The sequence below is a fragment of the Passer montanus genome, unplaced genomic scaffold (genome assembly GCF_014805655.1).
Source record: "Passer montanus isolate IOZ18808 unplaced genomic scaffold, ASM1480565v1 scaffold76, whole genome shotgun sequence".
Taxonomy (NCBI): Eukaryota; Metazoa; Chordata; class Aves; order Passeriformes; family Passeridae; genus Passer; species Passer montanus.
The window spans coordinates 3,412,218-3,433,168 of record NW_024372813.1 but is presented as its reverse complement, the minus strand read 5'-3'; the positions used below and the strand labels follow the sequence as shown (position 1 = coordinate 3,433,168).

General features: G+C 56.6%; 2 protein-coding genes across 2 annotated transcripts; both read right to left on the bottom strand.

Moving 5' to 3' along the window:
- Window positions 1–5,610: 5,610 nt before the first annotated feature.
- LOC120512695 lies at window positions 5,611–10,681 on the bottom strand. Its single transcript, XM_039731291.1, has 7 exons — window positions 10,677–10,681; window positions 10,174–10,294; window positions 9,235–9,407; window positions 8,092–8,270; window positions 7,505–7,658; window positions 7,094–7,221; window positions 5,611–6,764 (listed from the first exon to the last, which is right to left on the bottom strand). Exons 2-7 carry the CDS (start codon window positions 10,290–10,292, stop codon window positions 5,787–5,789), a joined length of 1,731 nt encoding a protein of 576 aa, XP_039587225.1. The 5' UTR covers window positions 10,293–10,294; window positions 10,677–10,681; the 3' UTR covers window positions 5,611–5,786.
- A 2,573-nt stretch (window positions 10,682–13,254) lies between these two features.
- FAAH2 (fatty acid amide hydrolase 2) lies at window positions 13,255–20,287 on the bottom strand. The gene is made up of 10 exons (XM_039731282.1): window positions 19,977–20,287; window positions 19,587–19,720; window positions 19,102–19,311; window positions 18,582–18,701; window positions 17,959–18,094; window positions 17,078–17,195; window positions 16,627–16,746; window positions 15,612–15,723; window positions 14,763–14,957; window positions 13,255–14,124 (listed from the first exon to the last, which is right to left on the bottom strand). The coding sequence occupies exons 1-10, from the start codon at window positions 20,270–20,272 to the stop codon at window positions 13,949–13,951; spliced, it is 1,617 nt and encodes a 538-aa protein (XP_039587216.1). The 5' UTR covers window positions 20,273–20,287; the 3' UTR covers window positions 13,255–13,948.
- Window positions 20,288–20,951: the final 664 nt, after the last annotated feature.

The following is a 20,951-nucleotide window of genomic DNA, read 5'->3' as shown; positions in this document are numbered from 1 at the left end:
TCCAAGACTCCTTGGCTGGGGTCATCAGGGGACACTCCTGGGGTGCATGCCCCTGCAGACTAGAGAGATCAGAGATCAATCTGGGCTTCACAGCAACAGGAGACTGGCACAATTCAGAGCAAGTGCTGGGGTCCGGGGAGTTTTGGAGAGGAAAATACTCATCCTCGCTCTCTGGAAAAAAGGCAGGCAGTGATGGAGGCCGGTCCACCAATGTCCCAAAACACCATCCATGAGACAGGGTCATGAAAGTTGGCTTTTCTGAGAGAACAGCACTGAGGCAGTGCACACTCTTCCCAAAGCTGCAGGTACAGAGGCAGCCCCCAGCCACTTGCTGTGTCAGCTGGGACCTGGCCCAGCTCTCCTGTGTTGATGTTTTTCCAGTTCCCATTAGAGATCGTGTTTTTTCCCCTGACTTCATTTTCAAATTACCATGCTATCAGCCAACTGAAAATGCTTCTAATTACTTCTCTTCCCCTGGAAGGCTTTATTTCAGAGCAATCCAGCTAGAATGGGTCCCTCTGGTGACCTCAACCAGGCCCTTCTTGTTGTGACTGCAGCTCACGCCCGACTTACTGAGCACCACATTTCCTGAGGGCAGTGGGGAAGTGACTGACAGGCAGAAGAAGATTTTAAATTTTCAAGAGCTTAAAATCCTGAGGTGTCATGGAGGAGAGGAGACAGGGCAACTTGTTTTGTGCCTTTCCCTACCTGCACTGAGACTGGGGCTCAGACAGGTTGAACAGTGCTTGCTTCATAGGTGCCACATGGAAAGTCCCTCTGAAGTCTTGGCATGAGATCCATGTTTCTCAGTCTATTGTGTCCTCTCATCTTATGGGGTAGGACATCACACTGGGACTTTCTTGAGGTAGACAGGACAGGATGATGAGCAGCCTGAGCCTCTATTGTTTAATCACAAGACTGACTGTGACCCTGCTGACCACAAAACAGAGGCTCTCATTTCTCATGGAGTGGTTGAAGGTGCATTATCCAGAGATCATTGGTTACCTCTGTTTGCCAGTCCCCATCTGTCAGGCATGGATACAACTGGGAAACTGCTGAGGTGAAGCTATCATCCATTTCAATTGGGCATGCCACACAGCTGGGACTTTTCTCCTAACAAAAATCTGTATCTAGCCTGTTTTCCATCCTCTGGAAAATAGAAGATGGAAAAAAGTCAGACGGAAATCAGATGGAAAAAATCAAAATCCTGCCAGGTTTCATGTCACAGAATGAAAAATCCTGGAGACAGGCTCATGCCATTTGCTGTGGTGCCATGAGGATGAAGCACAAATGCCACCCCCCTTCCCCCCCCGCTCAGAGTGCATCGTGAGCCAATATGCACCCAACTCAGAGGGCAGCTTGGTGGTCCTGTCTGTCACCAGGAGCATGAATGATCCTAGGGGGCAGAGAGCTACTGGAGCAGTGTCAGGAAGTGGGAAAGTGTTGAGCTGAGCTGCCGTTCCCATAGGCTGCAGAACCAGAAATCCCCTATTGTGCATCTGAAGGATGGGAAGCACAGGAACTGGCCATATGTCACAGACCCCGAGAAGAGCAGTGGTGAGTGGTGAGGACAACACAGGGGCAGTTGTCCTGCAGAGTAAGGAGACCTGGTGACCAAGCTAGGAGGTATATGACTCTGTCAGGGTGCCCTTGGCACCTTCTGAGTGCAGACATTGCCACGCATCCCCAGATGAGGGCACACCCAGACCAGCACATGAAGTAGGACCAGTTTTGCTCTACAGGACCCTGGGGTGACCTGAACGTCCCAATCACCCTTCTTGGGTCCCAATCCACTGAATTGCAGGAAAGCTCCTGCCTGAAGAGAAACCACACAGTTCTGAGCCACCAAATTCACTTCTCTGCAGCCTGTCAGCTCTGCAGCCCTTTTCATGCACATCCTCTAAACATACCACACTCAGGCTCCAGCTTCTGGGTTTCTCACAGTCCTCACCCACATCCTGGTCAGCTTCCCAACCAAGGCAAGCAGCTGAGACCACCGAGAGGGAGGTGCAGCAGGACTCAGTGGCCTAGATGTTGCAGCTCAGACCTGTCAGCCCACAAAGCCTTTCAGGTCTGAAGGATGGGGTCCAGCAGAACAGCTGTGATGCTGCTGCTCTGTGCTGCTTCAGGGACCTATCTAGAGCTAAAGATCCATCACAAAGGCAACTTGCAGATGGAGGCTGAGTGACAGGGCCTTAGTGGGGTCCCAGGTCTTTGCTATATACACAGATGTGCTGGACAGCACTTGAGGTGGCTGTGAGGAGTTGGGGTGGCTTTGGGCTGTCCCAGAGAAGGTCAGGGCAGCTGCAGTGACAGGCAGGAGAGAAAGCAGACAGAGCAGAGTGGCCACAGGGTCAGGGCAGACCCTGCAGCTCTGCCTCCCAAAGGCTCATGGGGATGGTCCTGGGTACTGGCAGCCCACAAAATATAAGAGCTTGATTTCCCCCCATCATTTCAGGGGCCACCACATCTCTCATGGTTGTCAGGTACAATGGTTCCCACTCAGTGACTGTGAAAGCCCCATTAGCCCTCAAAGAGCAATTTTCCACTGTGCACCATTTTCAAAGGCTGGCAGCTCTGCTCTCTGAGAATTAGTAATAAGAAATACACTCTTGCACAGTCCTAAACCCACTGTTTCTAATAAAGAGCTGTTTGCAGTAGCATCTCACTTTTTGCTTTGATCTGGCACCAGCAGAATGTGAAAACACCACAGAGAGAAGGAACAGGGGATAGATCGTGGTGAGTCAGAGCTTTTACCAGCCCCCGCACCTGTACCTGCAGCCACAGCGCTGTGCTGTGGGCCTGAGGCCAGCACCAGAGATGGCATCTGACCTCCAAGATGATGGTGCTTAGGGTGGGCTGGGTGCCTAAGGCCCAGTCGCTGGCTCAGCCCTTTCCAGGCTGTGGAGGGAGTATAGAATGCTAAGGGAGGACCCCGCTGTATGCACATGACTGAGGCTGCAGTGGTGATGGAGGGACTGCTCTGGTGTCCTGCACAGACCTGCCTGGGGCTGACATCTTACCCAGGGCTGGGGGCTTACCCCTGACCCAAGTCCATCCTCCAGCACAGTCCAGTCCTGTTCAGCACAAAACAGCCTGCCAGGTAGATGAAAGTGGGATCTAATTCAGACACTCCACCCAGGCCACGTGCTGCACATAATGGTGACAGGTCTCTCCTGGGACATGCCGGGACCTCACCCTGCAGCGAATGTTGCACTTTCTCTCTGAGGTTCTGCAGAAACCCACACGCTACTCGCATCTCTGAGGCAAAGCAGAAACCCCCTCTTGCATCCACTCGGAAACTTCAGCTGCTGATGGCATCTTGAAATGTCTCAACCCTTCTGTCTTTTTCCACTCCCCATGAACAACTCTTTTATATGACTGGGAACATTCCAGTTGTCCAACCACCCCTGGGCCAGGGCAAGCCCCTGCTGCCAGTGAGTGACTGCCTAAATCACCCATGGGGATGCCAGCACCCTTGTCCAGCCACAGACTCAGGAAAGAGCTGGTCCTCTTCAGACCTGTAGAGACCTGGCCAGCTGTGATCAGAGCACTGGTCGTGCCCCAGTGCAAGCCCAGCTCCCACAACACAGCAGCTGTGGAGCCAGTCTGGTCCCATTGCACTGGTCCAATGTCCTGGCAAACCACCCAGGACCGGGCTGGAGCAACATGATGGACACTCTACTGGGCCTGGACAAGCTCCTGCTTGGGATGTGGCTCCTGCCCAGAGCCTTGGCACAAACAGCAGCTCTGACTGATGCTCCTGCTAAGAGGTGCCTTGCCTGGGACCATGCAGTGACCTTCCAGAGTGGGGTGGGGTTGGAGGCTCTGTGGGCTATAGGGATGAGGCAATTGATCAAACAGGGCTGCAGGTGTGTAGGGCTTGACCATGACCTTGAGGCAGATCAGACAGTGTGAGGGACAAAGGAGATAGAAATTGGACATCAACTTCATAGGTAGAAAAAAAGCATATGGGTGATACATGTGTTCCTCAAACAGCTCTTGGGACTCTCCTTTTTTTTTGTGTTAATTCAGCTCAATTTCTTCAATACGTGACATGTCCACACATCGACTGAGAGAGATTGACCTGGGCCAGATGCCAGACACATCCCCAAGCTGCTCTATCATTCTCCCTAGGAGGTCGCAATCCCCTTAGCAAAACTGTTTCAGCTTGAGCTCCTCTCTCCATGGGGCCACAGGTCCTGCCTGCCAGGAGTTTGCTCCAGTCATGATCTTCCCATACAGTCATGGCCTCCTTTGGGCATCTGGTATAGGGTCCTCCCTGAACTGCAGGTGAATCTCTGCTCCCTCATGGACTCTTGTGTGTTGCGGTGTGATGTCATGACCTGCCTCGGTTTCCCCTGGTTCCTCCCTGAAGTTTCCTTCCCCAGGTGAGCTGTCAATCACCTCTCCTTTGATCCCTGCTGGGCATTGTCTATCAACCCAGAAATACCAAGGAGAGCGTTGAGCAATTGGCAGGTTCAGAGGATGCTCTCCACCCCCTGGGGGGTCACTGGCGCTCCCAGGTGTCCCTCTCACCTGAGATCACCTCCCCCTGTGCCTGGTTGGTTCTCCCTGGGTCCCCTCCCCTGCTCCTCTCCCCAGGTAAAGGGGCAAGCAGAGCACGCAGTTGGGGTTCTGGTGGAGAGTTCTGGTGGGAGAGTTCAGTGGAGTTGTTGCAAGATTCAGAGGCCGTGCCACCAAAATAAAAACTCTGGATTAAAAACTCTCCATCAGGACCCGCTCCTTTCTTCACCTCGCCTCAAAGGTTTCTCCAGCTCAGGGAGGCCTGAGGAGTGCCCCCCTCAGCAGCAAGCTCCACCCGCCAGCTCTGGAGCTCGGGGCATGCCCGACTTGTCCCCACGTGCCCAGCTGAGACCACAGGTACTGAACAGCGACTCCGGGGAGGGAGGAGCACAGGTGCCGCTGTTTGGTCAGCAGCGAGGCCAGACAGACCAAGGCAGTCCAAGTCTGTAACATTGGTACACTCCAATACTTGTGGGCTACAGGGGTCAGCCTGCAGTACAAGGCAGGGATGGAGCATGGCTGGGGTGCCGGGAGTGACTCACAGTGTTGGAACATGGCCCTGCACAGCCCCAAAGGCTCCCTAAGACTGGCAGCACTGTACCTCCATCCCCTCCACCAGCTGCCTGGACACTAGACATCAGTTTCTCACCTGTTCCCAGATCCAGAGTAATTTTAGTGAGTCCAAGAGCCTGGATTTGTCACATTTTGTTGCATTTGTTACATTTTGACTGCACTGATCCCAGCCTGCGACACAGCACAAGGAGGTTTCCCCTGGCCTCTGTGGCTTCAGGCACAGCCTCAAAACACATCCCAAGGGACAACTGCAGGGCAGGGTTTCTCAGCCATAAATCACCCCAGTGCTAGCAGCAGGAATAATAAATGCATCCCATGGTGCTAAAAACCAGTCTTTTCCCACAGGAGAGCAAGACAGAGATTGTGGGTGCAATTTTCTGCCTGGAAAACCCCAAGTTTACCCTGTGCCTTTCCTGACTGCTGCACAGGGAAGGGCCGTGCTGGGTCTGTAACACAGAAACAATGAATAGGGAAGCCAGTTTTCTAGAATAAATTAGTGATATTTAAAAACAGCTCCAGAATCAATATTTCCAGAGAAGTAAAAACCTGAACAATTTTCACTAAAGAGCTTTATAAATATACATGTATATATCAGTGTTACATTACTATAGATAGTGTACCATACACACACATACAGACAGATCTCTAGATAAGAGTTTTGGGGGTTCAGCGTTGGTCAATGCTCCTTAGGCTGTGTCTAAGGAGCACCCAGATGAAAGCTCTGGGTCCCGCCCGTCCTTGGCGGATCCTTGGCGGCTGTGCCCGGAATATGCCTCTGCCTGCCCTTGGGAGCCCGCCCCAGCCCCATGGCCAGCCCGGCAGCACAGGTTAGGACAGCTCGGGAGGCGGCCTGGGCTCTGCCCGGAGCTGGCTCGCTGTGGCTCGCTGCCGCACGGGGCTCGGGGCTCGTAGCCGGATAGGGCGAGTGCCCGCAGGACGCTGCGGGGCGAGGGGGGCAGCTGGCAGGGGCTGGGCAGACGCGGTTCTGCCTGCTCCGAGCGGCCTCGCTGCACGGTGCCGTCACCGCGTTGTGGTTCAGTCCCGCCGCCACGCAGGGGCCGGGGAGCACAGAGGCGCTGCCCTCCCTCTGCCTCCGTACTGGCCGGGAGCTGCACGGAGCTGAGCCGGACCCAGGGCCCGCCTGTGCCGAGACTCTCCTGCCGGTACTCCTGGCTGCAGCTTCTGCTTGGCACGGGCAGAGGAAGGTGGCTGCCTGCTCCCAGGACTGGGCACTGGCATTTAGAATAAAGCTGGAGGTGCAGGGGGAGCCATATTTCAGGTAACTGGCTGTCCCTGTCAGCTAGGTAGCTGTGTCCAGCCAGTCCCACTAGCACCTGCTGCTCTGGCAAATCATCCCCATCACCTGCCTCCCCATCCTTCTCCAGCTGTGAGGGGACCTGGGAACCTAAGGCATGCCCCAGCTGACTGTGGTTGCAGGATGGGTGCCTTCCCTCAGTGCAGTTTGGGCCAAACCCATTGGCACAGTAGCCACTCACATCCTGGACAAGGCCTTGCAGAAGCTGTGGAACCGTGGCTGATGCCTGCACAGCTGTGGATGGCCTGTGGGAGGGGAGCACAGTCTGCAGGAGCAGGGCCAGCGGGTCCTCCTCAGGCTGGAGTGGAGGCACCTGCATGGCCACACTCAGCTCACTGTTCTGGAGAGCCTGCAAGGACAAAAGCAGTGACATGGTCAGCCTCAGCTGGCCAAAGCCCTGCCAGCAAGGGGGTTGTGACAAGCTATGCTGAACACCAAGGGCTGCACTGCCTGAGACCCCATCCTCTGCTGTGACTCATGGCTGGCCAATGCCCTCCACCAGTACCTTCTCCTTGGGAGACAGTAGATCAGATAGCAGGGGAGGCATCTGGGTACCAAAATGGGCTTGGTAATGTGAGAGCTGGAGGAAAGGAGGTGCTGAGCCCTTGCAGATTCAGGGAACCCTGGCTTGGCTATGGCTACACACAAGGTGGAGGCTGGAGGAGGATTGTCACTCACCAGTGCTTTTGGGAGGCACATCTCCGAAGGACTGGGAAAGACATACAGCTGCATGAGGCAGATCCCGGCCACACTTAGTAGCAGCAGCAGGAAGAAGGCACTGAGGACAGCAAGGACCCATGGAAAGCCTGCCAGGACGTCACAGCAGGCTGAGGGGTCACTCAAACACATCTCTCCCACCCCACCCTCTATCAGTGTTTCCCATCCACATCACACTGGGATGTTTCAGGAGGCAAGCCCAAGGCAGATGACAAAAAAGCATCGCCATGAGAGCTCCCCACTGGGCAGCACTGGGCCACAACGCTGACCACAGTGGCTGAGGGTGAGGTATTCACACCTCAACACACGTCTGTGCTGTGAGCAGGACCTGAGATGCAACCATGCCAGCTGAGTTGGTGAGAGTCCTCCCACCTGAAGGGCCTGCTGGAGTCACCAGGCACTGCTCAGCCTCCCGGCTCCGCTCCCTGGCAATGTCTGCAGCCACCGTCCGGACACAGTACTGTGTGCTGGGCTTCAGGTGCCCAAAGGTGCAAGGCACTTCCTTACTGCTCCGTTTGCAGGGCACCTGAAAGCAGATGGATCGGGTGGCCACAGAAGCTGGAGGTGGGGTTTGTGCATGGCTCCACCGCTCTGTGCAGCCCCAACATCCCACTTGCCCCATGGTCCCTCCTCCCGGGCACCTCCAACACTCCGTTCTTTGCCCCAGGAGGTGTTCACATTCCAGAGCATCTCCTGAAACACCTGTGGCATCACCTTTCATCTGTTTGAACAGAACCAGTCCAGTTCTTCTCACCCAAGGGAGGGAAGCGGTCTCCTGCCTTGCTGAGGTGGGGGCCCCACACTGGGGGTGCACAGCACCTCACAGCTGCATGCACAGCCAGGTGTGGGCAGGGCTGCAGCACAGGCACACCGCCGCAACCTGAGATGGTGGCTTTGCTGCACCAGGAAAGCTTGTGCAAGTCCTGCACTTCTGGGCCCTGCCCAGCTACCACACATACCTGCTGGACAAGCAGGTCCCCCTCGTACAGGTGCAGCCAGTACCACAGCTTCAGCAGCACTTGGTTGACTGGCTTGTAGGAACCAGTTCTTCTCTGGTAGGGAGTGGGTGGTGTGATGATGTTTACACTGAGGATTTGGTCCTGGAGCAGCCAGGACAACTTGGGGGGGCCAACAATTGCTGTAGGGAAGGGGAAAAAATTGAAAATTAAGGCCTTCAAAGGAAGGCAGACATCTTGTTTCTCTAGAAATTATATTTTTCTGTCTGACATTCCCCTGTCAGAGCACAGAAGCTCCTCGGGTCTTGCCTGATGGCATTCTGTGCTCTGAAACCAGCTCTAGGAATGGCAGCTTCATGACAGCTAGCACCGCTTCTGCCTCCTCTTCACACCAACAGACCTGTGGCACCACCGGCTCCCTCTGCTGAGACCTTCACCCCTGAGCCATCCACCAGGGTCTGGAGACCCCACTGCCAAGGCAAGCAATCACTTTCTAACTGAATGCACCCACTTCCATGCCAGTTGGAGGGAATGAACAAGGAAACACAAACCTCCAACATGGAACCCATTTAGTTTACACATTCTGTTTATTGCAACAACCCCTCTGATGGAGGTCAGAGGAGGGTTCTGAAAATTTTCTAGCTCCAAGAGACTGCTAGGTTTTTTGGATAGAACAGCCAGTCTGTGACTGAGAAGAGGCACATTCCCACACCAGGCAAACACAATAGTCAGGATGAATGGATCACCAGAGGGTCTGCCCCTGCCTGCACCTGTCTGCACCAGCTTCATCCCAGACCATGACAGGGGAGAAAGATGAGCCTTTTAAAAGCCAAGCCCGGAGGCATATCCTCTTTCCTGCCCCATCTCACTGCATTCCCCAGAGACCCAAATTCTCATGGTGCCTTGCTGGCCTGGGGCCTCCTACCAATCACCTCACTGTGTCTCTCTCCTCTGTCCTTTTGCTCTTTACCCAGCTATCCTCCAGCAGCTCTGCCTCATCCCTTTCCTCTGGTTAGGGCTCTTGACTCTTTTCCCTCCAGTATCCCAATATGCTTTCCCACTGTATCCCATCAGATCTCTCCAAGGTCCCTTCTCCCCCTCAGTCCCCCAGGAAGAGCCCAGCTGGAGAAGCTCCCCAGTCCTTACTGTCTCTGTACAGCTGTAGCTCACTGGAACTGGCCCACTCGGACTGTTCACCTCCGGCCACCATTCTCACCCGTGCCCAGTAGATATCATGAATCCTGTCAAAATACAGCTCACACACCCAGGAGTTTCTGCTGTTCCACCCATAGGCACCTGCCTTGGTCCAGTTTGAGGTTCTGCCAAGGGAGAAAGCACAGGGATTGCTTCTTTTCAGCATCCTCCCAGCCCAAAAGGAGGGCTGCCCAGCCACCGCCATCCTGCCCAGGTGGAAAGCATAGGAAAGCCCAGGCATCAGCCAACAGCGTTCCCGGGATGTGTGAGAAGGGGGGTCACCAGCAAGTTGACTCCCTCCTGGGGACAGATGGCATCTGGAACTGTGCTCTGACCTGTGCTCTCCACAATGAGGAAACACACAGCCGTGGCAGGGAGAACCCACCAAGGAGATGAGGCTGTTGAGTCTCTGTGGTACGAGGGAAACTGAGCGAGTGGTGACAGCTTGAGCGTCAGAGAAAGGTGACTTTGGGTGGGGGGATCTTACCAACACGAGACAAAGATAGAGCCTTCCTCTCAGTGGTGCCCAGCAAAAGGGCAAGAGGCAATGGACACAAGTTGAAATACAGGAAATCCCATTTAGCATAGTGGGAAAAAAAAACAAATCCAAAACCGCAGTCCAAAAGCAACCCCTTAGTTTGTTACTGGGAGAGTGACCAGGAAAGGGACCAAGCTGTCAAGGGATGTTGTCCTGAAGTTGTTCAAAACCCACCAGGACACAGTCCTGAGCTGACCTTGCATGTGCAGGGGTAGGACAAGCCAATCCCTGCCAACTCCACTGCTCTGTTACTCTGTGGCATTTACTGCCAGACAACAGTCCTCTGGCTGCCAGGGGTCCCCAACAGCCTCTGCCATGGTGTAAGAGGACCAGACCCCTTCACCCCCACCTACCTGTTCCTCCACTCCACCTCGTAAGTGGCAGAGCTGGGTGAGCTGGGGTGTGGCTCCCAACGCAGCCAGACATGGAAGTTCCGTGCCTCCAGCCTGACGCGCCGTGGCCTTGGTATCATCCCTGGGGAGGGAGCAGAGGGGTATGAGGCAGCGTCCTGCAGGGTCCCCTTGTGGCCTGGTGCACAGGTTCACCAGCTTTGTCCCAGTGGGCAAACACTGACTTCAAAGCAGGCGCTCAGCACCTGTATCCTCCCAGTCTGTTGCACACTGAAAACACCCTCTCCATGCTTCTGCTAAAGCAGAGACACAGCTGACAAAGTCGGAGAGACCTGACACAGCTGCTGCTGACCCGGGGTTTTCTTTCTCATCATTCCTTGATGACCACTTGGGCCTCTCCTCTTCACAGGTACCTTCAGGAGGTCTGAGAGGCGTCCCTGTGCCTTCTCTGCCCTGCAGCCAGGGTCCCCCCCCAGACTGTGGTGACAGCTTCAGCACTGGCTTACCTTGGAGCAGGGAGCAGCTGGCCAGGAACAGCAGCAGGAGCAGGGCAGGGCTCATCCTCCCACAGCCCATCCATCTGCCCCAGCACTATGCAGCCATGCTGGGGGCCATGGAAAGGGATGGGTGTGCTGGAGCTGTTCTGCTACCCACGGACATGATGGGCTGCTGGGACCTGGGATTAAAAACAGAAGCTTCAGCCAGTGACACTGCGCCATGGAGTCCACATGCCTATTGTGGCACAGAGGTGTCCACTATGGAGGGGACCTTCTGCTGCACCCTGGGGGGTGCAGCAGGGCAGGTACCCTCAGGGCTGTGGTGGTAAGTGGACCTACAGGGACAGTGGGCAGCTGCCACACTGCTATGGCACTATGCAGATGCTGCAGCAACCTTCTGTTGCACCCACCTCTGGCACCCCGTGGTGAGAATCCACACTCCCTTTGTCACCAGGATGTGGCTCTGAGAAAGCTCCTCACCTGATACTCACACCACTGGGGAGGTGACTCAGCCCAGCTCTGGGCATGACTCACACTGGCAAATCCTGTGACACCACTGCCAGGACACCCCCAGCCATCCCACAGCCTCGCTGGTACGGGGAGGGCACCGTGTGTGATGTCACCCACAAGGTAAAATGGGGCACAATGAGGGACCCTCTTGGGCTGGAAGCAGAGATCTCAGACTGAACCACAGCACAAGCTAGTCTGGCTGGGCACCAGCACCTGGCCAGTCCCTTCTTACCTTTGCCTTGCCCCACCATTCAGTCACCAGGAATCTTTTCCTGCTCTTGCCAGTCATGGAGGTAACCTTCCTCTCCTGGAGCAGACATTGAGGCTACCAACACCAACCTTGTGGTTGTGGGGACACATTCCACCATGAAGGTAGGGAGCCCAGGGCCACCTCCAGAGGCAGAGGGGTGGAAGAACCCCTGACCAGATGGGACACCAGTAGGGCTGGCTCACCACTGTCACTGCTTCTCATTCTTCCCATTTCACACTGACTTTGCACTGTTACAAGCACAACCACCTCAGCAGGTGAGTACAAAACATTGCCCCCATGTTTTCTCTGTCCCTTGCAGCATTAAGAGCTTGAAACAAGGAGGAACAGTCAACAAGCAGGGACACGCAGCTGCAAACTGTGGGTGTGGACTTAGGTAAGACCTCTGAAACACCAGAGCTGAAGCACAAGCAGTCAGCCTAGCGATTCCCCTCATCCTGAGACCAGCAAGAACCCTCCTGGCTTTGCAACAGAGCCCATTGAAGGAGGCATGATTTCTGCCTGGAGGGAGAAAGAGCCTCCAGGATTGTTCCTGGGGCTTAGGAGCTGGGAAACTGATGGAGACCACAGGACTGGCTGCCTGTGCAGGCAGGGACAGGGCTGCTCTCCCTGCAGAAGGCAGCACAAGGGAGGCAATGCTTCCCTGAAGCAGCGAGGGCAACTGCAGGCCAGCCCCTGCCAGCCCCCCTCTGAACCCCAGCACACCCGTTCCCCTTTCTGCCATGGCCAGAGGAAAAAATTCCAGTGTTGTGGCAATAACTGAGATTGTGGGGATTAACCCCCTCTGCTCTGCACACCCTCTCCTTTGTCTGGATCCCCATCACACTACCCTGAAGCACCAGCACCCCCCCCAACTTTGAGCCAGCATTTCCTCTCTGCCCCTCTGCCATATCAGAAACCCACCTCACCAACCACACTGTTAAACACAACACCCTCAGCTCAGCAACCTCACGTTTGGCTCAGAGTGTTCACTGGAAGCGTTACCACGGTCTGCTCAGCTGCCAGGATTCCTCCAGATGGGGGACAGTCCTTGTTGTCTGTGCCACCACGCTGGGAGATGTGATTTGACTTGGGTGGTTTGTACCTCCTTTGCTGAGCCAGGGCTTTTTTTTCCTTCCTTGCTTCCTTGTTAGCAACGTCCCAGCTGGGCACGGGTGCTCAGCAGTGCCCTCTGCACACCAGAGCTGAGGCACAGCCTGTCCCAGCACCCCATCCCAGCATCCTGCACTACCCCTGCATGGACCATCAGTGGCGTTGGGACAAAAAGGAGCAAGGGTGCGGGCCAGGGGTGGCACATGGCAGGGCAGACAAAGGCCAGGACATCCCAGCAAAACCAGTAGCAGGTTTTATCCTTGCCAAGACTAATGCTGCAGGCTGGGCACACAGGGCTGGGGGCCCTCATTTTGCCCTGGAGACCATGAGGGACCTGCACATGGCTCTGCACCACCTCAAGAGTGCCATGCCTCCAGCAGCCCACTGGGACAAAACACAGCTGGACTTGTGCTTCCCAAGAACTGTGCAACCATTGCAAGACCAACACAGCCATTGACGGCAGCACTGTGGAGCTCATAAGCACCATTCAGCTCTGCCCAGGGCCCGGCAGCCACTGTTGTCCTGGGCATTCCAAAACCAGAGCCCTAGAGTGGCCAAGTGGCACCCCAGGGGCCAATGCCAGCACCTCCACTGTTGTCCCTGCACCACTTCTATGGCCAGCAGTGCTGGTTAGCTCTGACACCTCTCTGGTAGAGATGGGGCTGGGGTCTGGCAGGAGCTGGAAGGGAGACAGCCATGAGGAAAAGGACACACAGCCATAGTAGACTGGACAGGCTCTTTAATATCTTGCTGAATACAAGTGCTGAAATGCTCCCAGCTGTGCCTGACAGCTGCACACACTGCAGAGCCCAGCACCCACCACCCCACAAAGCGCTGTTGGTGAGGCAGGCCTATGGCTCCTCCAGCCCCCTCAACCCCTCTCCCTTTTTGGTCAGAGGGTGGGGGGAAGCCTGCAGGAGCTTGGGAGGACTCTGGGGGCTAGCAAGCCTGGGTGCAGCAGGCACAGTCCAGCCCTGTGGGCAGGGTCAGGCCAAGGCAGACCCCCATGGGCCCAGGCAGCACTGAAGGATGCTGCACTGCTGCCCCCAGTAATCTGGAAGCACGTCCTCTGCCCAACTCTCACTCAGCACTTTGAAAGCAGAAGGGTTACAGAGCTGGCCAACTCCACGGCCCGGAAAAGGTGGGTGGGTGCCCACTGCAGACAGGATGCAGACAGGGCATCCTCAGACTGTAGCACTGGGGCTCCTGAGGCACTCGGGAAAGGCAGGTCTCTCCCTGACAGAGGGTGCCACAGGGATGAGGACTCCAGTGCAATGGTCCAGCTGTTCCCGCGCTGGAGGCACCACCAGCCACTCCCAGCAGGGTGCAGGGGGATGCAGAGGGAGCAGACAGTGCTGTGATGGGATCAAGCATCAGCACTTGTCACTGCCTCTGTCCCTGCCTCCCAAGGTTAACCTTCCCCTGGCAAAACCCATCCTCCAAAGGCTTTCTCGAGGTACCGAGCCACTGCCAGCGTCAAGTGGTCATTGTAGGAGGCTGCCACCAGCTGGATGCCCAGCGGCAGCCCCTCGCTGCCCAGCCCCAGTGGGCACTGTGTCACCGGCAGGCCCAGGACATTGAAGATGGCTGCAAGAGAGAAGGTTGGATAGATCAGAGTGAGCACAACAACTGGGATACATCACTGCCCATCTCTTCCACCCTGGGCAGGCAGCTCTGTCATACACAGCACCAAGATCCTGGGAGCTGGTGCTTCATGCAGCAGTGCAGAGACATGGTGACAAAGGACATCACTGGCCAGAGATTCCCAGTGCCCACATCATGTGTGTAAACAGCATCCACGAGGGATGGCACACACCGTGGCATGCCAAATTTGGGACATTCCTGTGCCAGGCACCAGTCTTCCATCACTCCACAAAGCAGTACTGACACTGGCACTGAGGTGCTCAGACCACATAAGGGGCCCCAGGCTGTACCCCAAGAGATGGCAGATCTCAGGTTCCTGCTAAACCCCAACACCACCCACAAAGTCACACCTTCCCTGCTGTAGGCAGGCACCTTTGGCAAAAGGTAAAAGATGCCACACAGTATGAAGCACAACAACCCTCACTCCACTCTCTGGAGCAACAAGACACCTCTCTGCTGCACAGCCCACCATCAGCAATGCAAACACTCTGGAAAACCCCAGCTGCCAGCCCACACTGCTGCCACAGGGAGATAATTTTGTTAGCCCTAGCTGCAACTCCACAGGAGCCAGGGCTGCTCACCTGTGTAGGCAAAATTGAAGGGCATGCAGATGGGCGAGTGGTGCTTGGGGGCGATGGTGGGGTGTGAGGGGTAGAGGAGCACCCCATCCGGCCCCAGCAGTGCCTCCATCTCCTCCTGTAGGCTCTTCCCCATGCTCACCAGCTTGGCCTTCCCACTGAGGTTGAGGTTCACCAGCTTCTCTGTCAGTCCCAGGGCTGCAGCAAAGGGCAGAAATGGGGACAAGAGCGTATGAGAGGACTGTGGGCTACGTGGGGCAAAATCACAATGCCCAGCCACATGCAACATCCCCTGCTTCTGGGGTGGCCCCCCAAGTACCCCTTCCTGCCAGTAGCCACAGCAGATTGCCCCTAGCACAACCCTGTGGGCAGCATTCCCCCAGCTCTGCCAAGGGACAAGCATTCAACCTGCCCTTTCCTTCCAGCTTTTCCAGCCAGTGGGGTTGAGCAGAGCTGGCATAATGACCTCAGCACTCATTAGACAGCAGCACCACTGCACTAATTAGGGTTCCTCTAGTACCTGCTGCTAGGAAACAAGATTGGTGCAGACCCTGACTGAGCTCTCTGAGTCCCTAGCAATTCTGGTGTGGCTCACAGCAAAAGTGAACCCTGCCCCCAGCTCCATCATCCTCACTTCTTCCCCCAAGGTACCCACTCCCATTTATCAAAGACCCACACTCTTGAGCTGGCATGCAACTCAAAGACACAGAGTGTCTTTGCCAAACTAGGCTGAAGCTGTTCAGGGCAAACCCCGAGTTGCTCCACTGGGCATTGGAAGGGTAACACCTGCATTTAACAACTTGCCCACCCCACCACTGCCTCTGCACTTCCCAGGGCCCCTGCCAGCATTACCGATAGCTGGGAGAGTGTGAGAAGACAGCCCCACGAGCCACTTCATCAGCTCCCACAGCGGCCACACTGGCTTCCCATGGTCCCCCAGCAGGTCCGTGAATCTTTGTGCCTCCTGTAACATACCCACTCCCCCTGTCAGCAAAGCCAACATGCAGCAGGGAAGCACAGGCTGGCAATGGCCAGGGAAATTCTGGTTATCCTATTATGCCAATGTGAGGTGTTCCCACTTTCACACAGGAGATGCCCATCAGGAGCTCCACAGCTCTGACACTGATCCAGGGCAGCAGCAGGAGCATTTCTCCCTACCAGAGAAAGCAAGGAGAAGGGAGAACCCCCCAAAGCAGCACCCAACTGACACAACGCAAGGGATAATGTCCCAGAGGCACTTCCTTCTGTGATATGACAATGGGACCTGGAAGAAGGAGGCAGAGGAGCCAGACAAGCCCTCGTTGGTGTGGTGGGGCTGGGCTGTTTCATCACTGCCTCTGTGCCAGGAACGCACAAGTTATGACACTCCCAGAAGTTTATTTTATTACAAAGCACTTTTCTGCATGCACAGAGCATAGCACAGCAGCTGCAATTCCAGGGAAAAATTACACAAGCAGGTCTCCTGCTGGAAAGCTGCTAGTCCCCTGCCTGTCCTGGCATCCCGAAGGGTGTTAATCCAAGCCTACAAGTCAGAAGACACAGCATGGGGCAAAGAGCAAGGCAGGATGCCCCCTGCTTGGCTGACTTACCAACCTGCATGGAAAAGGTCAATGTACCAAAACAACCTCCCCCCCACCCCAATTACCACATTGCTCCTCCACTGAGAGCCAGGGCCTCAACGCACAGGTCAGCAAGGGAGAAGGTGTTGTGTTAGGAAGAGGTGAAAGGAGGACTGGGGGGGCACATGGAGCAGGGAAAGCCCCTGGGTAGGTTTGGGAAGCCTACAACTCTCCACAGCTGGCCCTGAACAGCTGTTTCTTCCCTGATGCCACCAAAGTTGTGCCTTTGCCAACTCACTCTAACATACCTGCCCCTCACTGTCCTTGGATGACATCATGGCTGACCAGATCTGGAAAGAATACTTCATCTTGTGGATTGCCACATGCTGAACCCGGACCCCGAGGTCACTTTCGAGGTGCTCCACCACCTGAAAGGAAGAGCAAGGATGGGTTTGTTTCCACAAAGATCTGGTGCCTGCCATCAGCCCGTGGAAACTACAGAGAAGAGAGTAAGGGGACCTGCTCGCGAGATCTTCCCCTTGTGTCTTCTTTAGCCCTGAAGAAGTTCTTTCTACTTTTTAACCCCTGAAAGCACAGGACTGGGATGCAAGGCTGCCTGCCCAGCCCTTCATTTCATCAGCTCCTGCAGGAGCCACACATAAAGCAACTCTTTCCCCTTCCCAGGGCTCCTTTGTCTAGTCTCCCCAGGTTCTATCTTCAGGCTTACCCCAGTTAGTACCATCCTCTGCTGCTTCCTACCTTCTTTTGGGCCTGCAAGATCTCCTTGTCCACAGGTGATACAAAAACGGACCCACCATCATGATCCATGCAGTGGAATTTGATTTGCTCCAGCGACACCTTCTCATTCAGTTTCAGCCTGGGAAACGAATGGTGCTTTGTCACAAATCCATCCCCAGCGCCTCTGCAGCTATAGAGGTTCTCACACACTTCCTATGTGTCCTCAAGAGATCCTGCTCTGTCCCTCAGGATGGTAAGGTGAGACCCTGAAGTCACAGACACCTGCTGCCCACAATGCATCACCTGCCCCCTCAGACCCATCAAGTTTCTGTTGGGAAAGTTCTCATTTCTCCAGAAGCACCTTGTGACTACAAACTCTGGCTGCAGCCAAGGCTGGGATTGCACAAGAGCCCAGGAAAAAGTGGAGTGGTAATGGAGAGAGCAACTGTGTGTAGGCTGTGGCAAAAAAAAAGGGCTGCCCCATCTCCACTCTGCCCCTCACTGGCATGCAGCATGGTTGCACTTGATTGCACGGAGCAAGAAATGAAGGAACTGAACTGGCCATGGTGTGGGGATGGAAAACTCCTTATTTAACAGTAGGAAAAAAAAGTGCTGTAATACCCAGGAGCAAGGTCAGCCCTGGGAGGGGTGTGTGGGACAGAGCTGGGAAGCAGCTCACTGGTGAAGGGGGACCGATCAGTCTGCCCATGGCTGCCAGTTCCTGGGAGCACAAGGGTGGTGGGAAGGGCAGTCCCAGCAGCCAAGCTCCTGCTGAAGCCGGCAGCAGAGGAAGGAAATCAGTAACAAGTAAACTGGGTAGGGTGCAGACCTGTCTAACACATTGTCACGACCAGAGAGCTGCGACTCCAGCTCAGCAGCTTGGAGCAGTGGGAACAACTCACTTGCTGACCCCAGGACCAGCCATGACTCTCAGCACAGGCTCCAGGTCCTCTGCGTAGCGACACATGGGCCCCGTGCACAGGTAGCTGGTCCGCACCCCGTGAGCGTTTGGGAACTGGCCGTCATTGGGCACCACCCCTGAGAGCAGAGAAGTCAGATACCACCCCAAGTATTGCCTCCAGATGGGGACAGCCCTGCTGGGGGGGTCTTTGGGTGCAGGGAGACATGGTTCCCCAGAGACTGTACACCCCACAAGTGCTGATGGCAAGGTTCATGGGGTGGGGATGGGAGGAAAAGCACCCATTCAGGACACTGAAAGACAGAGAAACATCCCAGCAGATCCCAACCTTGTGAAAACATCCCATGCTGAGGATGCAATACTTGAGTAAACCCCTGCCTGTCTCCCATGTGCCTGGCATTGTACCACCAAAAGCTTCCCAACTGCCAACCCCAGCCGTGGTTCCTCAACAGGCTTGTCCCATGCAAGAGGTCCCTGACTCCTTACAGCAATCCCACCGGCGACCAGCCTAGGGGTGCCCGGAAGGGGTTCATCCCACAGCCCCCATTCCCCCTCATGGCATTTCTGCTGGTGGGGAAGAGGACGAGACCGCAGCACCCACCTTACCTGTTGTGGGTTTATGGCCAAAGACTCCATTGAAGAAGGCGGGCATTCGGATGCTGCCGCCGATGTCAGAGCCCACACCCACCACTGAGCAGGCGGCTGCCAGGACACTGCCCTCCCCACCTGCACAGGAGAAAACATGGCAAAAACCCACAGATTTAGGGTGCAAATCATCCAGGAAAGCAGGAACACCTCACAGGGAGGGTGGGGGCCTAAAAAGCAAGAGGGGTTGGGGACACCTTGGCTTTAGTGATGGGTAGGGGATAGCTGGGGAATGCAGGCCAAAGGGATTTTCCTGCCAAAATACAACAGAGCAGGCTGAAGCAATGCCAGATGAAACACCCAGAAGAGGCAAAGCAGCTAGACCTCCCAACAGCCTACAGCAGTGCCCAGGAAAGAGGCCCGTAAGCTCCACAAGAGCCCAGGGACACGTTAGTAGCTGTATGCAGAGACTTGGAACTCTTCCCTCGCTGCATTTTAACCTGCCACTCGTGCAGGACCCTGCTGAGGTGCTGGGGTTCACCTGAGCTGCCGCCCACAGTCCTCTGTAGGTCGTAGGGGTTGTTGGTCCTCCCGTAGACCTTGTTGCTGGACTCGTACCACATGCAGAGCTCGCTGCAGTTGGTGACACCCAGCGGGATGGCACCTGCCTGCTTCAGCCGTGACACCACAGTGGCATCCAAGGTGGCGATCACGTTGCGGCGGTTGACCAAGCCAGAGGTGTTGGGCATCCCTGTGGTGCCAAGGTCAACAGGAGGGAGGCATCAGGGCCAGTGCCCCGAGACAACCCAGAGGTGCAGGAAGCAGGTTCCCAGTGAGGGCTGCTCCTCTGAGGCACCACAAGCTCTGTAGCACCTGCGTGCTACAAATGAACAGAAACGCAGAAGCCAAGGCAGAGCTTGGTGCAAGCCAGGAAAAGGGAGACTACTTCCCTCCAAGCACCTGCCACAGCCACCCACCACTCTGGGGAGCACATCAAGACCTGGAGAGGCACAAAGATAAACCCACCATAGAGAGAAAAGGCCTCCTTAACGGTGATGGGAACTCCCAACAAGGGGAACTTCTCCTCCAGGCAGTCATCGGCAGGACCCTCCGAAAGCAGCTTATCGACCTGCCGGGCTTCCTGCAGGGCCTCCTCAAACCTGCAACAAAGCACCCGGCGGCGTTCTGGCGCTGGATCAGAGAGGAGCGGGGTCCCCGCAGGGCGGGTGGCCCCCAAGTGCGGCAGGAGCTCGTGGGGGAAGTGAGGCTGCCTGGTCTTTGCCGGAGCCGGGAGCGGCATCCCGGCCGCTCGGCACGGCGCTGCTGCGGCGGCGGCGGCGCGGAGAGCGCCGGGCCCGAGGAGAGGCAGGCGGGGAGCCACCCCCTCCTCGAGCGTGCCCGCTGCCTCCAGCTCACCTGTCCTTAACCACGGCATTGATGAGGGGGTTCACCTCCTTGATCCTCTCCACGTACGCCTCCACCACCTCTATGCACGCCACCTGGGCACGGGGCACAGCGGGCGCTGCCGTCAGCCGCGGATGCACCGCGGCGCGGGGTCCCCGCTCCCCCTCCCCGGGGCGCGGGTGGTACCTGCCGCGCGGAGAGCGGCACACCCGCGGCGGCGGCGGCAGCAGCGCCAGCAGCGCGAGGCAGGCGCGCGACAGCAGCCGCAGCAGCAGCGCGAGACAGCGCTCCGCGCGCGACAGCGCCATGACGGCTCTGCGCGCGCCGCCCCGCCCCTCTTCGCGCGGAAGTGACGTCAGGGCGACGCATCGCCCGCGTTGCCGTGGCGACCGTCCCGCCGCGGCCCGTCCCGGTGCCGGTGCCGGTGCCGCCGGCCCAGGGGCCGCATCGGCCCGGACCGCCCGGGAACGCAGCGACGCCCGGGGGGCGGGGAGCAGGGCGGCCTCGCCCACCCTCTGTCCCGCTGCGGGGAGCTCCGGCCCGCTCCTCTGCTCGGGACAAAGGCCGCGGCTCCGGGGCGCACACGGCAGGCGAGCCGTGCTGCCGTGAGGCGGCAGCGGCGCTCCCGACGCGCGGCGTGTGCGGCTTTGCGAAAGGCGGGCGGGCCGGCGCTGCCCTGACAGCCTCTCCCGGACAGGTGCGGGACAGCCCGGGGCGCTGGGCTGAGCCCGCAGCCGCCGTGCCCCTGAGCTGCCTGCGGAACGTCCCGGGCTGCACCGCGGAGGAGACGCTTCCCTTTCCGGCAGAGGTTGCCCGTCCCCATGTAAAAGCCTGTCCTCTGGGTCACACTGTGCACACAAACTCTATTGGGCGCCTAAGGTAACTACGGGACATTAAGAACTATCAGTTTAAGGTTGATGTCAAATTGGTCTTTTGCGTTATAAACACCTCACCTCATCTTAAGCTTTTCCCTTATAAAATACAGCT

Coding starts and splice junctions, on each gene's coding strand:
- LOC120512695 (XM_039731291.1), bottom strand. CDS start 10,292: ATGATACCAAGGCCACGGCGCGTCAGGCTGGAGGCACGGAACTTCCAT. Junction 8,271..9,234: donor GCTACAGCTGTACAGAGACA/GTAAGGACTGGG, acceptor CCTTCCCTACAG/CAATTGTTGGCCCCCCCAAG. Junction 7,222..7,504: donor GACTCCAGCAGGCCCTTCAG/GTGGGAGGACTC, acceptor ACGTCCTGGCAG/GCTTTCCATGGGTCCTTGCT.
- FAAH2 (XM_039731282.1), bottom strand. CDS start 20,272: ATGGCGCTGTCGCGCGCGGAGCGCTGTCTCGCGCTGCTGCTGCGGCTG. Junction 15,724..16,626: donor CCAAGGACAGTGAGGGGCAG/GTATGTTAGAGT, acceptor GGTATGTTACAG/GAGGCACAAAGATTCACGGA. Junction 14,958..15,611: donor TCACACTCTCCCAGCTATCG/GTAATGCTGGCA, acceptor CCTTTGCTGCAG/CCCTGGGACTGACAGAGAAG.